The sequence below is a fragment of the Neophocaena asiaeorientalis genome, unplaced genomic scaffold (genome assembly GCF_003031525.2).
Source record: "Neophocaena asiaeorientalis asiaeorientalis breed wild unplaced genomic scaffold, Neophocaena_asiaeorientalis_V1.1 scaffold1133, whole genome shotgun sequence".
NCBI classification, from domain to species: domain Eukaryota; kingdom Metazoa; phylum Chordata; class Mammalia; order Artiodactyla; family Phocoenidae; genus Neophocaena; species Neophocaena asiaeorientalis.
Window position 1 is genome coordinate 39,983 of NW_020175058.1, and position 24,653 is coordinate 64,635.

The window sequence follows — 24,653 nt, forward strand, 5'->3', positions numbered from 1 at the left end:
TGAAGACCTAGGTTGAGCAAACCCTGTCAGCTGCATTTTCACAAATCATATACTTAATCTGCAGAAGACATGTTAAGGTATGCTCCCGTTTACAGGGATTCTTGGTGGCCCCACTTGTCAAAGCACATCTCAAACACTTGCCATCAACTGTACACATCTTTGCCTCCTTCAGAGTCAGTTCATCAACTCAAACAGCCTGCTCAGCATCCCCGGACGGCAGGGCCCCACTATCTCCCTTTCAGCATTCCACAGACTCCCTTTATCTTTGCATCTGACCTTACATTCGAAGTATCCTCTGAACTCTGACCAAGGTGGGTTTTCAGAAAACCATCCCCAGAGAGCACTGGTATATGCATAAGCCACACAGGCCAAGAATCACGTACACATTCAAATTATTCAGTTATGGTTCCAGGGAGTAGCAATCAGAATACTAAGGCAATGCTTGCATGTAAATAAACACACTGTCTCAAATCACTACTCTGTAAGATCCTCAAAAATGGTGGCCGTGTCTCAGCCACTTCTGCTTCCGCAACATTTAATGCTTGGTACAAAACAGACACTGATATTTTTCTGGTGAATGTCTGACTGAAGAAACAATTAGATAACTGCATGAATAAACACACCTATTTGCATCTTGACCTAGGAGCCCAAACAGGAGGCCCAGAAGCAGGCAGGGAGCAAAGACCTAAACAAAGTTACGTATTCACAGCACTATTACAGCCCTGAAATGAGGCTGATAGGAACTGAGTTTTCTCACCTGTGCTTGTTTCTGCATTTCTCCTTTAAGATCATCAAAGTATGTGTTTTCTCCTTCATCATATTCTGCATCAAACATCTCTTTCAATTTTCTCTTTTTATCCAAATGCTTTTTCTTGGCACTTTCCTCTGCATTGGGGTCAATTTCCTCTTTAACTTCTTCCTCCACATCTTCAACCTTAAATTTCCAGAAGAGAAAATTTTGTAAAAATTTGTGGAGAACTTCTTCTTTAAGCATTAAGGCAGATTTTAAAAGTTCTATTTGAGCTGCGAAAATCTTAATTATGATCATGATGAAAACAAAATAAAACAGCCTTTGTCTCTAAATAACATGTACTGCAACAAGAGACATTTAGACATCTGCATTACAATTAGCCGCCATTCCTTAATATGGCTGGGAATGCCAAACATGAATAAAAATAATAGCAACTGTTCCCAACCCAGATGCTCCCAGATACTGTTCTAAAGAAATTTTAGGGAAAACAGGGAATTATTATTTTTTTAAAGCGGCACTTAAAATTAAGTGGAGGAGAATGATGGCAAGACAGTGACCCAGGAGCTAAAACTTTCAATGACTGAAGAATCATAACAAGAAGAAGAGGTAATTAGGTATCACTCAAGAAAATTAACAATAACAAATAAACCAACAACTTTTGGTCCGTTCCCACCCTCTTCACTTTTAGGAAGGAATCCATCCATCTCATATGGGGCCTCTTGCAGAACATGCTGACCACAGATCAAGGACCAGTGGCTGATGGCTGGCCATGGCCAGGTCATACCTGAGTATCCAGGCCTGACTTTCCCTTGTGCACGTCCCCTGTTTCCAGGTCTTCAAAGTCACCATAGAGCTCCTCTGGGAAAAGAACATCCAAATGACTCCCCTGTAAGTAGGGCCTGCATGTGACACTCTAGCACCACCCAGCACCAAGTGGACTATGTGCTCGGCATCTCAAACTTCATTTTTACTGTGCTTATTGCTACACACCCCTAAAGAATCCCGCACTTACACAGCCTTCTTTTTCTTGTTAAATTTTGTCAGTATTTCATCACCTGTTTAGGTTAAGGAAATGGGCCCAATCCACTTTTCCATATTCTATTTCAAAATGCCACTTAGCCACAAGCTATTTTTCCAGGATAGGTGATGAACATTCTGTAGTACTGATGCATACAGAGGTGGCATGCATGGCCCTGCATGTCAGTCCCCAAACCAACAGTTCAAAGAGTGACTTGAAAAGTCATGGCATGATAACAGCACATATGAAAAAGAGTCTCAACAATGAGATCAACACAGCACAACCATGTGACATACCTAGGAAAGATCTGAGATTACATAAAATACATCATTTAGAGTAACAGTAGTATCCAAAACAATGTCAAGCCCATAAGAAGAGCTCATTAATTTGTTAAGTTTAGTTATGGATCCTACCCTTAAAAGAAACAGGCAAGTTAAAACCCTGGGAGGCAACATTTAGAAAGGTATCAAAACATTTTCATATAAGAAAGAGCCAAAGAACCAAAGGACGTATAAAAGATGGGAAGATCTCATTTGTAATAAAAAACAAAAAAGGATAAAGTACTTAGGAATAATCCTAACAAGAAATGTACTAGAACTTTAGTTTCAAATTTTTTTAAGTTTTACTTTTTTTTTTTTTTTTTTTGTGGTACACAGGCCTCTCACTGTTGTGGCCTCTGCCGTTGCGGAGCACAGGCTCCGGACACGCAGGCTCAGCGGCCATGGCTCACGGGCCCAGCCGCTCTGCGGCATGTGGGATCTTCCCGGACCAGGGAACGAACCCGTGTTCCCTGCATCGGCAGGCGGACTCTCAACCACTGCACCACCAGGGAAGCCCTAATATGCTTTTTAAAGGACACATGGAGACACAATTAGGGTGCCAGTGGGACACTGGTGGGGGCCCTCAATGCCCAAGGTGACGGGAGGAACCCCAGAGCGTCTGGGTAGGACATGGGGGAGTGAGGGGGGAGGAGAAGTGGAGGTCGGACAGGAATGGCACCCCTGAGGGGTGGCTGGGATGGGGGATGGGTTCCCACACCTAGAGGGATCCTCAGGGGCTCGGAGGATCAGGCATTTCCCCTGTCCAATTGGGCCCCAGGAGGCCTGCGGGGCTCCCAGGCCAGGTCCTCCTCCCTCCAAGGCCCCCTCCAGTCTGCGTTGATCCCAGGGGCATAGGAAGGAGGTACAGGGAGGAGAGGTGGGATATTGGGGCCCTCCAAGACCAGAGGATCAGGGGAGGTGCCGTGGGCGTTTCCCCCACCCACTCGGCCCTGGGAAGTCTGCTGGGCTCTCAGCCTAGTCATCCGTGCTCGTTCTCCAGGGTCCCCTCTGGCCTCATGGGTCCTAGGGGTGTGGGAGGGAGGGAGGAGGGGGTAAGAGGAAAAGAGGTGGACAGTGCGGGGGAACCCTCTAAGACCAGGTCAGAGGAGGTGTCACTGGTGTTTCCCCAGTCCACTTGAGCCAGGAGGCCTGCTGGGCTCCCAGGCCAGGTCCCCAGCCCTCTGAGGCCCCCTCCAGGCTGCACTGGTCCTAGGGGCATAGGAGGAAGGGAGGAGGGGGGAAGAGGGAAAGAGGAGGAGAAGTGGACAGGGGAGACCCTCTGGGGCCGGGGGATCAGGGGAAGCACCACGGGCATTTCCCCTGCCCACTCAGCTCCAGGAAGCCTGCTGGGGTCTGGTCCCCTGCCTTCCGGAGCCCTCTCCTGCTGTGTGGGTCCTAGGGGCATGGGGAGGGGTGGGGGGGGGGGGGACAAGAGAGGCCAATGGGGAGGGGTCCTCTGGGATCGGAGGACTAGGGGGAAGGCGTCTAGCATTTCCCCTGCCCACTCAGGCCCAGTGAGCCTGCTGGGGTCCTGGACCTGGTACTCTGCCCTCCAGGGACAGAGGCACTCCTGGCACCTCCTGCTGTGTTGAGCCTAAGCCCCAACCCCCACCACCCCACAGGGCCTGTTCCAGCCCCCTGGGTTCTAAGCATAGGCCCCACCCACCACCTAAACCCTGTCCCTGCATAAGCCCCACCCCCATAGCCAAGGCCTTGTTTGGCTTTTTTTTTTTTTTTTTTACACTCCTCTTTTTTACTACTGCAGTTTTCTTTTACCTTCCAGTTGTTGTTTGATCTATATTTTTCTTTTTTTATTCTTTCTAACATATCTGTTAGTTTTCTAATCTTATTTTATTTTCTCTTTGTTACTGTTCTGCTCCTTTTTTCCTTTTCCTTTTTTTTTTTTTTTTTTTTGCCACCCCACATGGCTTGCAGGATCTTGGTTCACAAGCCAGGGGTTGGGCCAGAGCTCCTGTGGTGGGAACTCTGAGTCCGAACCACTGGAGTAACAGAAAACCTGATACCCCAGGGAATAGTCATCAGAGTAAAGTCTCCCAGAGGTCCTCATCTCAGCACAAAGACTGAGCTCTACCCAACAGCCTACAAACTCCAGTGCTGGAAGCCTTAGGCCAAACAACCAGTAAAATAGGAATACAATCCCACCCATTAAAAAAAAAAAAGAGAGAGATGATAAAAAAATATGTCAAGTGTCAAGATGAAGGAACAAGGTAAAAACCTAAAAAACCAAGTAAATGAAGAGGAAATAGGGAAACTACCTGAAAAAGAATTCATAGTAATGATAGTAAAGATGATCCAGAACCTCGGAAATAGAATGGAGGCGCAGATTGAGAAAATTCAAGAAATGTTTAACAAAGAGCTAGAAGAACTAAAGAACAAACAGAGATGAACAACACAATAACTGAAATGAAACATACACTAGAAGGAATCAATAACAGAATAACTGAGGCAGAAGAACGAATAAGTGACCTGGAAGACAAAATGGTGGAAATAACTGCCGAGGAGCAGAATAAAGAGAAAAGAATGAAAAGAATTGAAGACAATCTCAGAGACCTCTGGGACAATGCTAAATGCACCAACACTTGAATTATAGGGGCCCCAGAAGAAGAGAAAAAGAAAGGGTCTAAGAAAATATTTGAAGACATTATAATGGAAAACTTCCTTAACATGGGAAAGGAAACATGGGAAACCACCCAAGTCCAGGAAGCACAGAGAGTCCCATAAAGGATAAACCCTAGGAGAAACACACCAAGACACATATTAATCAAACTAACAAAAATTAAATTCAAAGAAAAAATATTAAAAGCAGCAAGGGCAAAACAAAAAACAACATACAAAGGATACCCATAAGGTTATCAGCTGATTTTTCAGCAGAAACTCTGCAGGCCAGAAGGGAGTGGCAGGATATACTTAAAGTGATGAAAGAGAAAAACCTACAACCAAGATTACTCTACCCAGCAAGGATCTCATTCAGATTCGACAGAGATATCAAAAGCTTTTCAGACAAAGAAAAGCTAAGAATTCAGCACCACCAAACCAACAGCAAGTGCTAAAGGAACTTCTCTAGGCGGGAAACACAAGAGAAGAAAAAGACCCACAAAAACAAACCCAAAACAATTAAGAAAATGGTAATAGGAACATACATATTGATAATAACTCTGAATGTAAATGGATTAAATACTCCAAACAAAAGACACAGGCTGGCTGAATGGATACAAAAACAAGACCCATATGTATGCTGTCTACAAGAGACCCAATTCAGACCTAGGGACACATACAGACTGAAAGTGAAGGGATGGAAAAAGATATTCCATGCAAATGGAACTCAAAAGAAAGCTAGAGTAGCAATACTTGTATCAGATAAAATAGACTTTAAAATAAAGACTGTTACAATAGATAAGGAAGGACACTACATAATGATCAAGGGATCAATCCAAGAAGAAGATATAACAATTATAAATATTTATGCACCCAACACAGAAGCACCTCAATACATAAGGCAAATGCTATCAACCATAAAAGGTGACATCAACAGTAACACAATAATAGTAGGGGACTTTAACACCCCATTTACACCAAAGGACAGTTCATCAAAAAAGAAAATAAGTAAAGAAACACAAGCTTTAAATGACAAAATACACTAGATAGATTTAATTGATATCTATAGGACAATACACCCGTAATTGGCAGAATAGACGTTTTTCTCAAGTGCACGCGGAACATTTTCCAGGATAGATCACACCTTGGGTCACAAATCAAGCCTCAGAAAATTTAAGAAAATTGAAATTGTACCAAGCATCTATTCTGACCACAGTGCTATGAGACTGGAAATCAATTAAAGGAAAAAACCTGTAAAAAACAAATACATGGTAGCTAAACAGTGCACTACTATATGACCAAGAGATCGCTGAAGAAATCAAAGAAATAGAAAAAATACACAGAAACAAATGACAACAAAAACATGATGACCCAAAACCTATGGGATGCAGCAAAAGCAGTTCTAAGACGGAAGTTTATAGCAATACAATCCAACGTCAAGAAACAAGAAAAATCTCAAATAAACTATCTAACCTTATATCTAAAGCAACTAGAGAAAGAAGAACAAAGAAAACCCAAAGTCAGTAGAAGGAAAGAAATCATAAAGATCATAGCAGGGTGGGATAGGGAGGGTGGGAGGGAGGGAGATGCAAGAGGGAAGAGATATGGGAACATATGTATATATATAACTGATTCATTTTGTTGTAGGGCAGAAACTAACACACCATTGGAAAGCAATTATACTCCAATAAAGATGTGAAAAAAAAAAGATCATAGCAGAAATAAATGAAATAGAAATGGAGAAAACAATAGCAAAGATCAATAAAACTAAAAGTTGGTTCTTTGAGAAGATAAACAAAACGGATAAACCTTTAGCCAAACTCATCAAGAAAAAAAGGGAGAGGACACAAATCAACAAAATTAGAAATGAAAAAGAAGAAATCACAACTGACAAAGCAGAAATACAAAGGATTTTAAGAGACTACTACAAACAACTATAACCCAATAAAATGAACAACCACAAAGAAATGTACAAATTCTTGGAAAGGTACAATTTACCAAGACCAAACCAGGAAGAACTAGAAAACATAAACAGACCTATCACAAGTAATGAAATTGAAACTGTAATTAAAAATCTTCTAACAAACAAAAGTCCAGGACCAGATGACTTCACAGGCGAATTCTATCAAACATTTAGAGAAGAGCTAACATCCATCCTTCTCAACCTCTTCCAAAAAATTGCAGAGGGAGGAATACGCCCAAATTCGTTCTACGAAACCACCATCACCCTGATATCAAAACCAGACAAAGATATCACAAAAAAAGAAAATTACAGACCAATATCACTGATGAATACAGATGCAAAAATCCTAAACAAAATACTAACAAACAGAATCCAACAATACATTAAAAGGATCATACACCATGATCAAGTGGGATTTATCCCAGGGATGCAAGGATTCTTCCATATGCACAAATCAATCAATGTGATACACCATATTAACAAATTAAGAAATAAAAACCATATGATAATCTCAACAGACGCAGAAAAAGCTTTTGACAAAATTCAACACCATTTATGATAAAAACCCTCCAGAAAATGGGCATAGAGGGAACCTACCTCAACATAATAAAGGCCATAAATGACAAACCCATAGCAAACATCACACTCAATGGTGAAAAACTGAAAGCATTTCCACTAAGATCAGGAAAAAGGCAAGGATGTCCACTCTCGCCACTCTTATCCAACATAGTTTTGGAAGTCCTAGCCACAGCAATCAGAAGAAAAAGAAATAAAAGGAATACAAATTGGAAAAGAGGAAGTAAAACTGTCACTGTCTGCAGATGACATGATACTATACATAGAAAATCCTAAAGATGCCACCAGAAAACTACTAGAACTAATCAATGAATTTAGTAAGGTTGCAGGATACAAAATTAATGCACAGAAATCTCTGGCATTCCAATACACTAACAGTGAAAAATCAGAAAGAGAAATTAAGGAAACATTCCCATTTACCAATGCAACAAAAAGAATAAAATACCTAGGAATAAACCTACCTAAAGAGGTGAAAGACTTGTACTCAGAAAACTAAAAAACACTGATGAAAGAAATCAAAGATGACATAAACAGATGGAGAAATATACATGTTCTTGGATTGGAAGAATCAACATTGTGAAAATGACTATACTGCCCAAAGCAATCTACAGATTCAATGCAATCCCTACCAAACTACCAATGGCATTCTTCACAGAATTAGAACAAAAAAATTTTACAATTCGTATGGAAACAAATGACTCCAAATAGCCACAGCAATGTTGAGAAAGAAAAACAGAGCTGGAGGAATCAGGCTCCCTGACTTCAAACTATACTACAAAGCTACAGTCATCAAGACAGTATGGTACTGGCACAAAAACAGAAATATAGATCAATAGTACAGGATAGAAAGCACAGAGATAAACCCACACAGACTAGTCACCTAATTTACGACCAAGTAGGCAAGAACATACGATGGAGAAAAGACAGCCTCTTTAATAACTGAAGCTGGGAAAAGTGGACAGCTACATGTAAAAGAATGAACTTAGAACACTACCTAACACCATACACAAAAATAAACCCCAAATGGATTAAAGACCTAAATGTAAGACCAGACACTATAAAACTCCTACAGGAAAACATAGGAAAACACTCTTTGACATAAACCACAGCAAGTTCTTTTTTGACCCACCTCCTAAAGTAATGAAAATAAAAACAAAAATAAACAAATGGGACCTAATGAAAGTTAAAAGCTTTTGCACAGCAAAGGAAACCGTAAGCAAGACAAAAAGACAACCCTCAGAATGGGAGAAAATATTTGCAAGTGAAGCAACAAAGGATTAATCTCCAAAATATACAAACAGCTCATGGAGCTCAATATCAAAAAAAACCCAAACAACCCAATGAAAAATGGGCGGAAAACCTAAATAGACATTTCACCAAAGAAGACATACAGATGGCCAAGAGGCACATGAAAAGCTGCTCAGCATCACTAATTATTAGAGAAATGAAAATCAAAACTAAAATGAGGTATATCACCTCACACCAGTCAGAATGGCCATCATCAAAAAGTCTACAAACAATAAATGCTGGAGAGGGTGTGGAGAAAAGGGGACCCTGTTGCACTGTTTGTGGGAATGTAAATTGATACAGCCACTATGGAGAACAGTATGGGGAGGTTCCTTAAAAAACTAAAAATAGAACTACCATATGACCCAGCAATCCCAGTACTGGGCATATAGCCTGAGAAAACCATAATTCAGAAGGACATATGTATCCCAATGTTCACTGCAGCACTACTTCCAATAGCCAGGACATGAAACAACCTAAATGTCCAATGATAGATGAATAGATAAAGAAGATGTGGTACATATATACAATGGAATATTACTCAGCCATAAAAAGGAATGAAATTGGGTCATTTGTAGAGATGTGGATGGACCTAGAGTCTGTCATCCAGAGTGAAGTAAGCCAGAAAGAGAAAAACAAATATCGTATATTAACACATATATGTGGAATCTAGAAAAAGGGTACAGATGAACCTATTTGTAGGGCAGGAATAGAGACGTAGACATACAGAACAGACATGTGGACACATTGGGAGAAGGAGAGGGTGGGACGAATTGGGAGATTAGGTTTGACATAATTACACTACCATGTGTAAAACAGATAGCTACTGGGAACCTGCTATATAACACAGGGAGCTCAGCTTGGTGTTCTGTGACAACCTAGATGGGTGGGATGGGGGAGGGTGGGAGGCCAAGAGGGAGAGCATATAGGTATACATATAGCTGATTCACTTCACTGTACAGCAGAAGCTAACACAACACTGTAAAGCAATTTTACTCCAATAAAAAAATAAAATAAAATAAAGGACACATGGAATAACCTTAGCTAATGCTTTTAAGTGCTTCACATACCAGGCAGGCACTGCTCTAAGTGTTTTACATGCCTTAACTATATTCTTCAACATGACTCAATGAAGGAGGTATTATTAATGTTATCTACTGAACAAGTAAAACCATCATGTGTTTGGAAAGGAAGCCTCAATATCATGAAGACTCTAATTCTCTCTTTTACACAGTAACTGATTCACTTTGTTATAAAGCAGAAACTAACACACCATTGTAAAGCAATTATACCCCAATAAAGATGTTAAAAAAAAAAAAAAAAATGGCTGAATGGATACAAAAACAAGACCCATATGTATGCTGTCTACAAGAGACCCAATTCAGACCTAGGGACACATACAGACTGAAAGTGAAGGGATGGAAAAAGATATTCCATGCAAATGGAACTCAAAAGAAAGCTAGAGTAGCAATACTTGTATCAGATAAAATAGACTTTAAAATAAAGACTGTTACAATAGATAAGGAAGGACACTACATAATGATCAAGGGATCAATCCAAGAAGAAGATATAACAATTATAAATATTTATGCACCCAACACAGAAGCACCTCAATACATAAGGCAAATGCTATCAACCATAAAAGGTGACATCAACAGTAACACAATAATAGTAGGGGACTTTAACACCCCATTTACACCAAAGGACAGTTCATCAAAAAAGAAAATAAGTAAAGAAACACAAGCTTTAAATGACAAAATACACTAGATAGATTTAATTGATATCTATAGGACAATACACCCGTAATTGGCAGAATAGACGTTTTTCTCAAGTGCACGCGGAACATTTTCCAGGATAGATCACACCTTGGGTCACAAATCAAGCCTCAGAAAATTTAAGAAAATTGAAATTGTACCAAGCATCTATTCTGACCACAGTGCTATGAGACTGGAAATCAATTAAAGGAAAAAACCTGTAAAAAACAAATACATGGTAGCTAAACAGTGCACTACTATATGACCAAGAGATCGCTGAAGAAATCAAAGAAATAGAAAAAATACACAGAAACAAATGACAACAAAAACATGATGACCCAAAACCTATGGGATGCAGCAAAAGCAGTTCTAAGACGGAAGTTTATAGCAATACAATCCAACGTCAAGAAACAAGAAAAATCTCAAATAAACTATCTAACCTTATATCTAAAGCAACTAGAGAAAGAAGAACAAAGAAAACCCAAAGTCAGTAGAAGGAAAGAAATCATAAAGATCATAGCAGGGTGGGATAGGGAGGGTGGGAGGGAGGGAGATGCAAGAGGGAAGAGATATGGGAACATATGTATATATATAACTGATTCATTTTGTTGTAGGGCAGAAACTAACACACCATTGGAAAGCAATTATACTCCAATAAAGATGTGAAAAAAAAAAGATCATAGCAGAAATAAATGAAATAGAAATGGAGAAAACAATAGCAAAGATCAATAAAACTAAAAGTTGGTTCTTTGAGAAGATAAACAAAACGGATAAACCTTTAGCCAAACTCATCAAGAAAAAAAGGGAGAGGACACAAATCAACAAAATTAGAAATGAAAAAGAAGAAATCACAACTGACAAAGCAGAAATACAAAGGATTTTAAGAGACTACTACAAACAACTATAACCCAATAAAATGAACAACCACAAAGAAATGTACAAATTCTTGGAAAGGTACAATTTACCAAGACCAAACCAGGAAGAACTAGAAAACATAAACAGACCTATCACAAGTAATGAAATTGAAACTGTAATTAAAAATCTTCTAACAAACAAAAGTCCAGGACCAGATGACTTCACAGGCGAATTCTATCAAACATTTAGAGAAGAGCTAACATCCATCCTTCTCAACCTCTTCCAAAAAATTGCAGAGGGAGGAATACGCCCAAATTCGTTCTACGAAACCACCATCACCCTGATATCAAAACCAGACAAAGATATCACAAAAAAAGAAAATTACAGACCAATATCACTGATGAATACAGATGCAAAAATCCTAAACAAAATACTAACAAACAGAATCCAACAATACATTAAAAGGATCATACACCATGATCAAGTGGGATTTATCCCAGGGATGCAAGGATTCTTCCATATGCACAAATCAATCAATGTGATACACCATATTAACAAATTAAGAAATAAAAACCATATGATAATCTCAACAGACGCAGAAAAAGCTTTTGACAAAATTCAACACCATTTATGATAAAAACCCTCCAGAAAATGGGCATAGAGGGAACCTACCTCAACATAATAAAGGCCATAAATGACAAACCCATAGCAAACATCACACTCAATGGTGAAAAACTGAAAGCATTTCCACTAAGATCAGGAAAAAGGCAAGGATGTCCACTCTCGCCACTCTTATCCAACATAGTTTTGGAAGTCCTAGCCACAGCAATCAGAAGAAAAAGAAATAAAAGGAATACAAATTGGAAAAGAGGAAGTAAAACTGTCACTGTCTGCAGATGACATGATACTATACATAGAAAATCCTAAAGATGCCACCAGAAAACTACTAGAACTAATCAATGAATTTAGTAAGGTTGCAGGATACAAAATTAATGCACAGAAATCTCTGGCATTCCAATACACTAACAGTGAAAAATCAGAAAGAGAAATTAAGGAAACATTCCCATTTACCAATGCAACAAAAAGAATAAAATACCTAGGAATAAACCTACCTAAAGAGGTGAAAGACTTGTACTCAGAAAACTAAAAAACACTGATGAAAGAAATCAAAGATGACATAAACAGATGGAGAAATATACATGTTCTTGGATTGGAAGAATCAACATTGTGAAAATGACTATACTGCCCAAAGCAATCTACAGATTCAATGCAATCCCTACCAAACTACCAATGGCATTCTTCACAGAATTAGAACAAAAAAATTTTACAATTCGTATGGAAACAAATGACTCCAAATAGCCACAGCAATGTTGAGAAAGAAAAACAGAGCTGGAGGAATCAGGCTCCCTGACTTCAAACTATACTACAAAGCTACAGTCATCAAGACAGTATGGTACTGGCACAAAAACAGAAATATAGATCAATAGTACAGGATAGAAAGCACAGAGATAAACCCACACAGACTAGTCACCTAATTTACGACCAAGTAGGCAAGAACATACGATGGAGAAAAGACAGCCTCTTTAATAACTGAAGCTGGGAAAAGTGGACAGCTACATGTAAAAGAATGAACTTAGAACACTACCTAACACCATACACAAAAATAAACCCCAAATGGATTAAAGACCTAAATGTAAGACCAGACACTATAAAACTCCTACAGGAAAACATAGGAAAACACTCTTTGACATAAACCACAGCAAGTTCTTTTTTGACCCACCTCCTAAAGTAATGAAAATAAAAACAAAAATAAACAAATGGGACCTAATGAAAGTTAAAAGCTTTTGCACAGCAAAGGAAACCGTAAGCAAGACAAAAAGACAACCCTCAGAATGGGAGAAAATATTTGCAAGTGAAGCAACAAAGGATTAATCTCCAAAATATACAAACAGCTCATGGAGCTCAATATCAAAAAAAACCCAAACAACCCAATGAAAAATGGGCGGAAAACCTAAATAGACATTTCACCAAAGAAGACATACAGATGGCCAAGAGGCACATGAAAAGCTGCTCAGCATCACTAATTATTAGAGAAATGAAAATCAAAACTAAAATGAGGTATATCACCTCACACCAGTCAGAATGGCCATCATCAAAAAGTCTACAAACAATAAATGCTGGAGAGGGTGTGGAGAAAAGGGGACCCGGTTGCACTGTTTGTGGGAATGTAAATTGATACAGCCACTATGGATAACAGTATGGGGAGGTTCCTTAAAAAACTAAAAATAGAACTACCATATGACCCAGCAATCCCAGTACTGGGCATATAGCCTGAGAAAACCATAATTCAGAAGGACATATGTATCCCAATGTTCACTGCAGCACTACTTCCAATAGCCAGGACATGAAACAACCTAAATGTCCAATGATAGATGAATAGATAAAGAAGATGTGGTACATATATACAATGGAATATTACTCAGCCATAAAAAGGAATGAAATTGGGTCATTTGTAGAGATGTGGATGGACCTAGAGTCTGTCATCCAGAGTGAAGTAAGCCAGAAAGAGAAAAACAAATATCGTATATTAACACATATATGTGGAATCTAGAAAAAGGGTACAGATGAACCTATTTGTAGGGCAGGAATAGAGACGTAGACATACAGAACAGACATGTGGACACATTGGGAGAAGGAGAGGGTGGGACGAATTGGGAGATTAGGTTTGACATAATTACACTACCATGTGTAAAACAGATAGCTACTGGGAACCTGCTATATAACACAGGGAGCTCAGCTTGGTGTTCTGTGACAACCTAGATGGGTGGGATGGGGGAGGGTGGGAGGCCAAGAGGGAGAGCATATAGGTATACATATAGCTGATTCACTTCACTGTACAGCAGAAGCTAACACAACACTGTAAAGCAATTTTACTCCAATAAAAAAATAAAATAAAATAAAGGACACATGGAATAACCTTAGCTAATGCTTTTAAGTGCTTCACATACCAGGCAGGCACTGCTCTAAGTGTTTTACATGCCTTAACTATATTCTTCAACATGACTCAATGAAGGAGGTATTATTAATGTTATCTACTGAACAAGTAAAACCATCATGTGTTTGGAAAGGAAGCCTCAATATCATGAAGACTCTAATTCTCTCTTTTACACAGTAACTGATTCACTTTGTTATAAAGCAGAAACTAACACACCATTGTAAAGCAATTATACCCCAATAAAGATGTTAAAAAAAAAAAAAAAAGAAAGAAAATAAAATAACCACCAAGGAGTTCCAGTCTGGAAAAGATGGTGTAGACATATCTCCTCTGTTCGTCCTGACTGTGTATAACCATCAACTCCAGAAACGATGCAAGAGCACAAGAGACAACCAAAGGAGAACTCTGAAAGGTGGAAAGACAAAGATGGGCTGGTGAGCGTCCCCATGACCAGAGGAATGACATAGTGGCCCATGTCTCACTATACCACAACCCACAGAAAGGCAACTTAGGGCCACCATTTCCCAATCCGCAAGTGGCAACAGAAGGCAGCCGCAGAATGAGATAGGCCCATTCTTCCTTCAGATTGAACCAGCTCTCACCAGCAATCCAAGTAAACTGGGTATCCCACTGACAGCAAGTGATGAAGGAAAGTGCTAGCCTTCCCAACGAGCTTGAATCTCCTTTCCTCCACCAAGATGTACCAGGTGCCCAAGAGTTATCAGCAAGGAGGGATTCCACCAGGCGTGAGACTCTCTTCTTCCACCTTAAAAACAATATGCGTCCAGGCAGGACCAAGCAAAGGAGATGCCCCCAGAACAAGCAAACTGGCCCCAGAGGCCAAAACAACTTTCCCCAACCTAGCCACGCTAGGTGGCCCAGCCTAGGGAAGCTCCTCTGTTCCCCCCAGGTAACACCAGCAGGAACCAGCAGCATCAGCAGGAACAAGTAGCACCAGATAAACCAAGTACAGCAAAACAGTACCACAAAGGCTTTGAAATTAAATTGTCATTGGAACCACAGCCCATGAAGTAGACCAGGGCCTGTACATTAAACCTAAACAGGATGATCGCCTGCTAAAATTTTAAAATTACATAGGACCCAGGGTCTCCAAACAAAATGTGTGGCTACAATAGAAAATCACCTGTCATACCCAGAACCAAGAAAATCATCATTTGAATGTGAAAAGACAACTGAAAACAACACTGAAATGAATCAGATGTTGGAACTATCTGACTTGTACCTTGAAGCAGCCATTATAAAGAAAATTATAAAATCCGAAAAAAAAAAACCCTTCAACAAGCAACTATAAATCTTACAGCAACAACCAAAAAACTGAAAACCTCAACAAGAAATTGAAGAACAAAATGGAAATTATAGAACTGAAAAATACAGTAACAGAAATTAAAAAACTGGCTACATGAGCTCAATAGTAAGAGTAGAGATGAAAGAGGATGGACTTAGAGAACTTGAGGCCACATAATAGAATTCATTCAGTCTGAACAACATAGAGCAAAAAAAACAAATGAAGAGCACCTCAAAGACCTGTGGGACAGAAACAAAAAAATCCCAACATCTGTATCATCAGAGTCTCATAAGGAGTCTGGAGCTGAAAGAAATAATGACTGCAGATTCCTAAATCTGTTGAAAGACACAAACTTACAGATTCAAGAAGATGAGTTAATCTCAAACAGAGTAAACCCAACAAAATTCACACCAATCAAACTTCTGAAAACTAAAAACAAATAAAAAATATCTGAAAGCAGCCAGAAAGAAATGACAGATTACCTGTAGGCGCACACCAAGTAAAATGACAGCCTATGTATCTATTCTTTATAAATGAAGAAGGAAACAGACATTCTCACATGAAGGAAAGCTACAGGAATTTGTAGCTACCATACTTACCCTTAAAAAAATGGCTAAAGGAAGTTCTTAGGCAGAAAGGAAATTATAAAAGGAGAAATCTGAGACCATCAGAAACAAAAGAAAAAAGAGAAAAAGAACAGAAATATGGATACACAGAACAGACTATCCAGCTTATGAATTTGTAAAATCATATTTCATAGTCAAAAAAATTATACCACTATCTAATATTCAAGCCAATATTTAAAAGTGGGGAAACTACAACAAACTACTAAATATAACAAAAAAAAAAAAGCAAACTCATAGATACAGAGAACAAACTAGTGGTTACCAGTGGGAAGAGGGAAGTGGGGAGGGCCAATAGAGGGGTAGGGAATTAAGAAGTACAAACTATTAGGTATAAAATAAGCTACAAGGATATATTCCCCGTACAACACAGGGAATACAGCCAATATTTTATAATAACTATAATGGAGTATAACTTGTACATCTGTAACTTACATAATAATAAAAAAAACCCGTTTTAAGTGGGGAAGATAAAAGGGCCTAAATGGAAGAAAAGTTACCACATGTTACTCAAAGTGGTAAAATGTTGGTTAAGAGTAGGTGTAATATTACAATATGTATATAGTCTATTTTGACCACTTCTAATCAACATTGTACTGGAAGTTTAAGCCAGTGTACTAAGACAAGAAAAATAAGTCATCCAGATGGCACAGAAAGAAGTATAACTGTCTTCATTCACAGATCATATATGATGGTCTTTGTTACACAATGGGCAAAAATTGCAAATTCCATGTGATAAAGGATTGTATCAAAAGTAATTTAGAATTAAACTTCAATAATAACACACAACCAAAGTAAAATAATGGGCAAAAGATTTGACACTTCACTGAAGAAACACAGATGGCAAATACACATGTGAAAAAAAGCTCATTATCATTAATCATCAGGAAAATAAAATGAGATACCACTCTAAACCTTAAAAAGTGTCTAAAATTAAAAAGACCAACATATCAAGCACTGGCAAGGATGTGGAGCAACTGGAAGTCTCATAAAGTGCTAGTGGCAATGCAAAATGGTACAACCACTAAGGAAAACAATTTGGCTATTTCTTAAAAAAAATTAGAACTACATCTACCATATGATTCATTTAGTCCACTCTGAGATATGTACCCAAGAGAAATGAATGCAGTTGTTCATACAAAGACTTGTAGAAGAATGTTCACAGTAGCTTTATTTGCAATAGCCCCAAACTGGAAATAACATAAATGTCGATCAAAAGGTGAACAGATAAACAAACTGTATTGCATTATACAATGGAATACTACTCACCAATAAAAAGAAATTAACTACACAGCAATAAAAAGGAATGAAGATGCAACAGCATGGATGAATCTCAAAATGATTATGCTGAGTACAATAAGTTAGAAAAGACTGCATACCGTATGATTCCATTTATATCAAATTACAGAGGATACAAACTCTTGTATAGTGACAGAAAGCAGAAGAGTGGTTACCTGGTAATAGGGAAAGGACAGAAGGGAGGGATAACAAGTGGCATGAGGAAACTTTTGGGGTGAAAAGTATGTTCATTATCTTGATTGTGGTGATTGTATACTCATGTCAAAGCTTATCAAACTGTACACTTTAAATATGTGCAGTTTACTGTATATCCATTAAACCTCAATACAGCTACTATAAAAGACACAAATCCACCACACTTTCTTTTGGAAACGGAAAAGATGATTCTTAAGTTTCTGTGGAAAAATAAGTAAGAGAATAGTCGGAAGAATTCTAAAAAACCTAGCAGAGACAGGGAGAGATAGGAACCAGTCATACCAGTTTTAATAGTTGGTGTCTTAATAGCATACTATAAAGCTATATAAGGGTTTTAAACATAGCAATGATGAATGAACCAACAGAAATCAATGACATAAACTAGAAAAGTCCAAAAACTTTTTTCTATATCTATCAATTAAGAATATGACAAAAAGAGCATTTTAATCAGTTGTGAAAAGAACAAATAGTATTGGAAAGAACCTGGTGGCCACCTGGGAAAAACTCTATCTATGCCTCTCAACTCACACTAAAATAAACAGCAGATGAGTCGGTGATTTAAATGCTAAAAAAAAAAAAAAAAGGAAATCAGGAAGCACTAGAAAAAACAATGGAAGATTTTTCTTCTCCTTTTTCAGATTTTTTTTTTTTTTTTTTTTTTTTACAAAAGACCTTTTTAAGTATAAGACAAATCTCAAAAGTCATTTAAGGCAAAACTGATAAATCTAACTTCATTAAAAAAAAAAATTCCACATGAAAGAATCATAAAGTTAAAATACAAATGTTAAAATAAGGGGGTTAAATGTGGCACCTCATATCACAAAAGACTTATTTCTCTAATATATAAAAAATTCTTATAAGTATGAAAAAATATCAACAATAACCCAATAGAAAATGGGCAAAGCATATTCAAAGATAGTCATGGAAGGAAATACAAATGGCCCCCTAACACACAGAAAGGTGCTCAAACTGGCAGAGACCCAAGATTTTGTTAGTGCTCTGTTCATTAATTGTGACAAATGTACCATCCATATGTAAGATGATAATAATCGGGCAAACTGGGTGTGAGGTATGTGGGAACTCTGTACTATATTCACAATTTTTCTCTAAACGTAAACTATTATAAACTTTAAAAAAATAAGCAAAAGACTTAAATGGATACCTCACAAAGGAAGATATTAAATTGGCCAATATGCACATGAAAAGATACGCAACGTCCTTAGTCATCAGGGAATTACAAATTAAAACCACGAGATACTATTTCACACCCACTAGGATGTGAACTGAAATTGTCATCCACTGCTGGAGTTCTCTTTGAAGAACTGTGGGACAGTTTACTTTGTAATCAACCCACAGAGACAGGATGAACCTCCCACCCAAAATATGGTTTGCATATTGAGACAGATGACACACACATGAATCAAGAGGATATGGAAAGATTTATAATTCACATAATGAGACTTTTTGGGGAGAGTTGGGCAGACCTCCCAAGCTAGTTCAAATACAGCTTGGGAGAGCAGGCGGAAAAGGAGAATAGCTTGAGCTATTGGTAGTTAGGAGGTGGTGGGGCTTTGGTGACAGCTGAAGTGTATATGGTTTGAACTCCCTCCTGATGCCAAAAGAGGAGGAACTTGGCTTTTTTATCAGCTTGCCCAGATGTAGGACAGAAAGGGGGACAGAACAGGTGGGGCTTAAGAGCTGTCATCAGTCTAACATTAAAAATGGAGTCAAACTCTGTTAGTTTCTTATCAAGTTGATTGTCCATCTACCCACCCCACAGCTCTGCCATTCTACTCCTAGGTATTACCAAGGAGAAATGAAAACCAATTTCCACAAAAAAAAGACCTATATGTGAATGTTCAGAGCAGCCTTAATTGTAATAGTCAACTACTGGAAACAACCTAAATGGCCATCAAGAGAAAAATGGATAAACAATTGGCATACCCATGCAACAGAATACTTATTCAGCAATAAGAAGAAACAAATTATAATATGAATGAACCTCAAAAACAGTATGCTAAGTAAAAGAATCTACAGACAAAAGAGAGTATTTTTATTATGTAATTCTAGAAAAGGGAAAACTAATTTATAGTGAGAGAAAGCAGATCATTGGTTGCCTTGGGACTGCTGTGATGGTGGGAGTAGGGACTGACTGCAAAGGGGCATGAGGGTTCTTTCTGTGGTGATGGAAATACTTTATTTCTTGATTGTAATGGTAGTACATGAACATATACAATTGTCTAAACTAGCCAAATAAGAATATTCTTAAAACAGGTATATTTAACTGTATGTAAAACATATCTCAACAAGGTTGATTTATCAAAAAGTAAAACATTGTGTTGAGGGAAAGAACCCAAACACTAAAAAATACATACTGTCTGACTACATCTGTATGAAGTCCAAGATCAGGCAAAACAAATCTATGGTGACAGAAATCCAAAAGTGGCTGCCTGGGGTAGGGGGTGGGTGCTGACTGCAAAGGACACAGACAAACATTTAGGGTGTGACAGAAATGTTCTTATTCTCGTTTTGGGTGATGGATATAAATGTATGTAATTGTCAAAATATATTAGGTTGAACATTAAGCTATACCTTAATTTTTAAAAGTGCTTTCCTTGAAAACAAAACCAAAAAATTCCTTTTCTAATCCTACAACTAACAAAGACAAGAAAAAAAATCAAAACTTTTAATTTTTTAATCATGAGAAAAATAGTAAAATGAAAAATCAATCCAAAAGTTATGGATCTAACAAAATAGAGAATGCGCAAATCTAACTAAAACACACAAAAAAGGAACAATGTTAGAAATGAGAAAGTGCAAATAACAGATGAGCGCTTTATTCTGTTATAAATTCAAAATTTCACTGAAAGTCTTGTCAGAAAATATTATGAAGAATATCTCATGGGCTTCCCTGGCGGCGCAGTGGTTGAGAGTCCACCTGCCGATGCAGGGGACACGGGTTCGTGCCCCGGTCCGGGAAGATCCCACATGCCACAGAGCGGCTGGGCCTGTGAGCCGTGGCCGCTGAGCCTGCGCATCCGGAGCCTGTGCTCCGCAACAGGAGAGGCCACAGCAGTGAGAGGCCCGCGTACCGAAAAAAAAAAAAAAAAAATCTCATGAAAATGTCAAAATATAAACACAAAAACCACAACCACCACTACAAGAAAACCAAATTTGACCAATGATCATAGAAGAAACTGAAAATGTTTCTTAGGAAGCCTCTACATACCTATGCATGCCTGCCAAAAATGCTTAACCTGAATCTTAACGTGAATCTAACCACAGCACATAAACAAGAATGACTATTTTTAACAATGCATGATAAAATTTATGGAGAGCTTCCCACTCTTCTTCAATGTCCATATCTAATAAGTCAACTAACCAGAGGGAGAAAATAAGACCATCATGAAAGGAGGAACTAGAATGTTACTCCTGTCAGAACTCTTGTCAGAGTTCCCCAAGCCACTTCACAAGTGACTAATATTTTCAAGTTGACTATTAAAGATATGGAAGAAAATAATATAGAGAGAAGGCAGTCTTCTCTGAAGAATACAGCCATTTACTTACCATCTTCTGCTAAGATCTTGGCTGCATCTTTATCCTCTTCCCACTTCCCAGTCACGAAGCAATCTCTGATACTGTTCATAACCTTATACAGAAAAGTCAGCTTAGTTGACAGGCTCCAATCATTCAATAAATAACTGCTTTGAGAAACAGTAGGTGACAATTTGCCTTTAAATACTTTTCAAGACAGTTCTATGGATATTTTCATTCCAAGTGGGCCTATGAAATAACTTTGATGTATACAGTATAACAACAGATATAAAAACATAAATATTATATAGCATTAACCAGTGGACAGGGAAAATAACATCAGCCCAGTGACTTCATAAGTAAACAAACAGATATTTACTAATTCGTTAATCCAGACTTATCATGGCTGTTTGAAAACGTAATTCCTCTGCCAAAGACAAAATGTCTTGTATGAGCCCAACAGTACAAAGAGTATTGATGATGCTCCCAGTTCCAGATCTGCCAGATCATCCAGTACACACACGTAGTGGATGCTGGATGCACCTCTCAAATACAGGCTAAAACTTGTACACAACTCTCTATTTCAGACTGCTTCCTGGGGAACCTGACTTAGGACAGCACATGTCAGTCACTGCCAAGGGCTCAAAAGCACACATAAAGAAATCTTCACATGGGTCCCGGCTTTCAATCACATTTTGATCATGATTCACATTTTTCAGATACAACCTCACTCTCAAAGAGTAGCCTTGAAGCTAGCATGATTACAATGGATGCAAAAGCAAATCTGCTCATTTATTCATTCCTTCATGCCTACAATCACTCAGTATTTACTGAACATCTACTCTGTGCCAAGAAGCTTTGCAGGCACTGAATGGCAAACTGTTCCAAAAGATCCTTGCTTTCATGAAGTTTAACAATTGACTTAGGGGAACCAGAGACCAAATAAATTTTAAAAAATAGACCCTCCAAGATAAAAACCCTCAACAAACTTAGAAGGGAATTTCTTAAATCCGATAAAAGGCATCCATAAAAAACCCCACAGTTAACATCACACTTAATTGTGAAAGACTGGGAGCTTTCCCCTTAAGATCAGGAGTAAGACAAGGATGTCTCCTCTCATCACTTGTATTCAACATTGTACTAGGCGTTCTAGTCAGGGCCATTAGGCAAGAAAATAAAATAAAAGGCATCCAGTTTAGAAAGAAAAACTATCTCTATTCACAGGTGGTATGATCTTGTGTATAGAAAACCCTAAGGAATCTACTGAAAAACTATCAGAATAAATGACTTCAGCAAGATTGCAAGATACTAGATCAATATACAACAGTAGGGCTTCCCTGGTGGCGCAGTGGTTGAGAGTCCCCCTGCCGATGCAGGGGACACGGGTTCGTGCCCTGGTCCGGGAGGATCCCGCGTGCCGCGGAGTGGCTGGGCCCGTGAGCCATGGCTGCTGAGCCTGCGCGTCCGGAGGCTGTGCTCCGCAACGGGAGAAGCCACAACAGTGAGAGGCCCGCGTACCGCAAAAACAAACAACAACAACAACAACAACAAAATATATATATACAACAGTAAACTTTATTTCTATACACTAGGAATGAATATCCAAAAATGAAATTCAAAAAACAGTTCCTTTTACAATCACATCAAAAAGAATACTAGGAATAAATCCAACAAAAGACATGCAAAGCTTATACTCTGATAACTATAAAACATTCTTGAAAGATCTAAATAAATGGAAAGGCATCCCATGTTAACAGATTAGAAGACTTGGTATTGTTAAGGTCTCAATACTACCCAAGTCAATGCAATCCCTATCAGAATCCCAGTTGGTTTCTTTGCAGAAGATTCTGCAAAGAATTCTTTGATTCTAAAATATAGAAAACCCAAGGGATCCAAAAAAGACAAAACAATCTTGAAAAAGAACAAAGTTGGAGGATTCACACTTCGTGATTTCAAAACTTATTACAAAACAATAGTAATCAAAATAGTATGGTACTAGCATAAGGACAGATGTATAGATCAATGGAATATAATTAAGAGTCCATAAATAAACCCATGTATCTACGGTCAAGTGATTTTCACCCAGGGTGCCAAGACAAGGCAATAGGGGAAAGAACAGACTTTTCAACAGGTGCTAGGACAACTAGATATCCACATGCAAAAGAATGAAGTTGGACTCATCTCACACCAAATACAAAAATTAACTCAAAGTGTATCAAAGACCTAAACGTAAGAGCTAAATTATAAAACCCTTACACAAACCATAGGAGTAAATCTTCATGATTTTGGATTTGGCAATGGTTTCTTAGATATGATACCAACAACAACAAAAATACAGAGAAATTGGACTTCATCAAAATTTAAAACTTCGTGCTTCAAAGGGCACAGAAAAGATAACCTACAGAATAGGAGAAAATATTTGCAAATCATATACCTGATAAGGGACTTGGATCCTGAATACATACTCAATGATAAAAAGACAAATAACCCAATTTTTTAAATGGGAAAATAGTATGAATAGATATTTCTTCAAATAATATATACAAATGGAAAACAAGCACATGAAAAGATGTCTAACATCATTAGCCATCAGGAAAAGGCAAATCAAAACTGCAATGAGATATTACATCACACCTCCTAGAATGGTTATAACAATAAAAAACAAGAAAAACAACAGGTAATAACAAGTGTTGGTGATGTTATTCCAATGCGGAGGACTCAAAAGCTATATATACTGCTGGTGGGAATGCAAAATGGTATAGCCACTTTTGAAAAAACAAAAGGGAGAACATATAAGAAAAAAACTTCAGGGGACTTCCCTGGTGGTCCAGCAATTATGACTCCGTGCTCCCAATGCAGGGGGCCCGGGTTTGATCCCTGGTCAGGGAACTAGATCCCGCATGCTGCAACTAAAAGATACCGCACACGGCAACGAAGATCCCGTGTGCCACAACTAAGACCCCGCACAGCCAAATGAATAAATATATTTTTTTAAAATAAAGGAAAAAACTTTAACTGTTTTTAGTAATCATATTAATAGAAACACGTGTAATGTTATTCTGACACTTCTATGTATAACTGGGATAAAGCAAATAATTACACAATTTTCTAATTTAATCACCTTCAAGTTCAAACAGGAACTAATTCTACAGTGGAAAAACAAGAGATATAAACAGAAGATAAAAGAGATTAAGTAAGAAGCCTGTAGTCCTGACTCTGAATTGAAAATGTATGTATGAATTTTCCTAGCTCTGGTCACTGAAAAGGCCTAGAAACAATGACCGACCCATAGCAATGAGTATACATAAACCTAGACTGTGATGTTGAAATACCATTTTGTACTAAGGAAAATCAGGACTTCTTATGGCTGTTTCCAAGTCTGGCATCAGAAATGTACAAGACGATACTGGAACACCTTATCATATCAGACAGCAATGAAGCAATCTAAGGACTACTAGGATCATGTCAAAAGGACTCAGGAGCCAATTTGAAGAGACTCTCACTGGTCACAGATGCGATAAATATGATCATCAGCAAGGATAACAAGTGCAGTGAAAGGAA

At 38.2% G+C, this 24,653-nt stretch overlaps 1 protein-coding gene across 3 annotated transcripts in view; it reads right to left on the reverse strand.

Moving 5' to 3' along the window:
- BMS1 (BMS1 ribosome biogenesis factor) overlaps positions 1-24,653 on the reverse strand; it is a 50,329-nt gene that overhangs the window by 9,020 nt on the left and 16,656 nt on the right. For all 3 annotated transcript variants that reach the window (XM_024764028.1, XM_024764029.1, XM_024764026.1), the window contains exons 13-15: positions 21,126-21,207; positions 1,536-1,609; positions 758-934 (exon numbers count right to left, since the gene is read on the reverse strand). In XM_024764028.1, the coding sequence (XP_024619796.1) occupies positions 758-934; positions 1,536-1,609; positions 21,126-21,207 (333 nt within the window). The remainder of the gene's footprint in view (positions 1-757; positions 935-1,535; positions 1,610-21,125; positions 21,208-24,653) is intronic.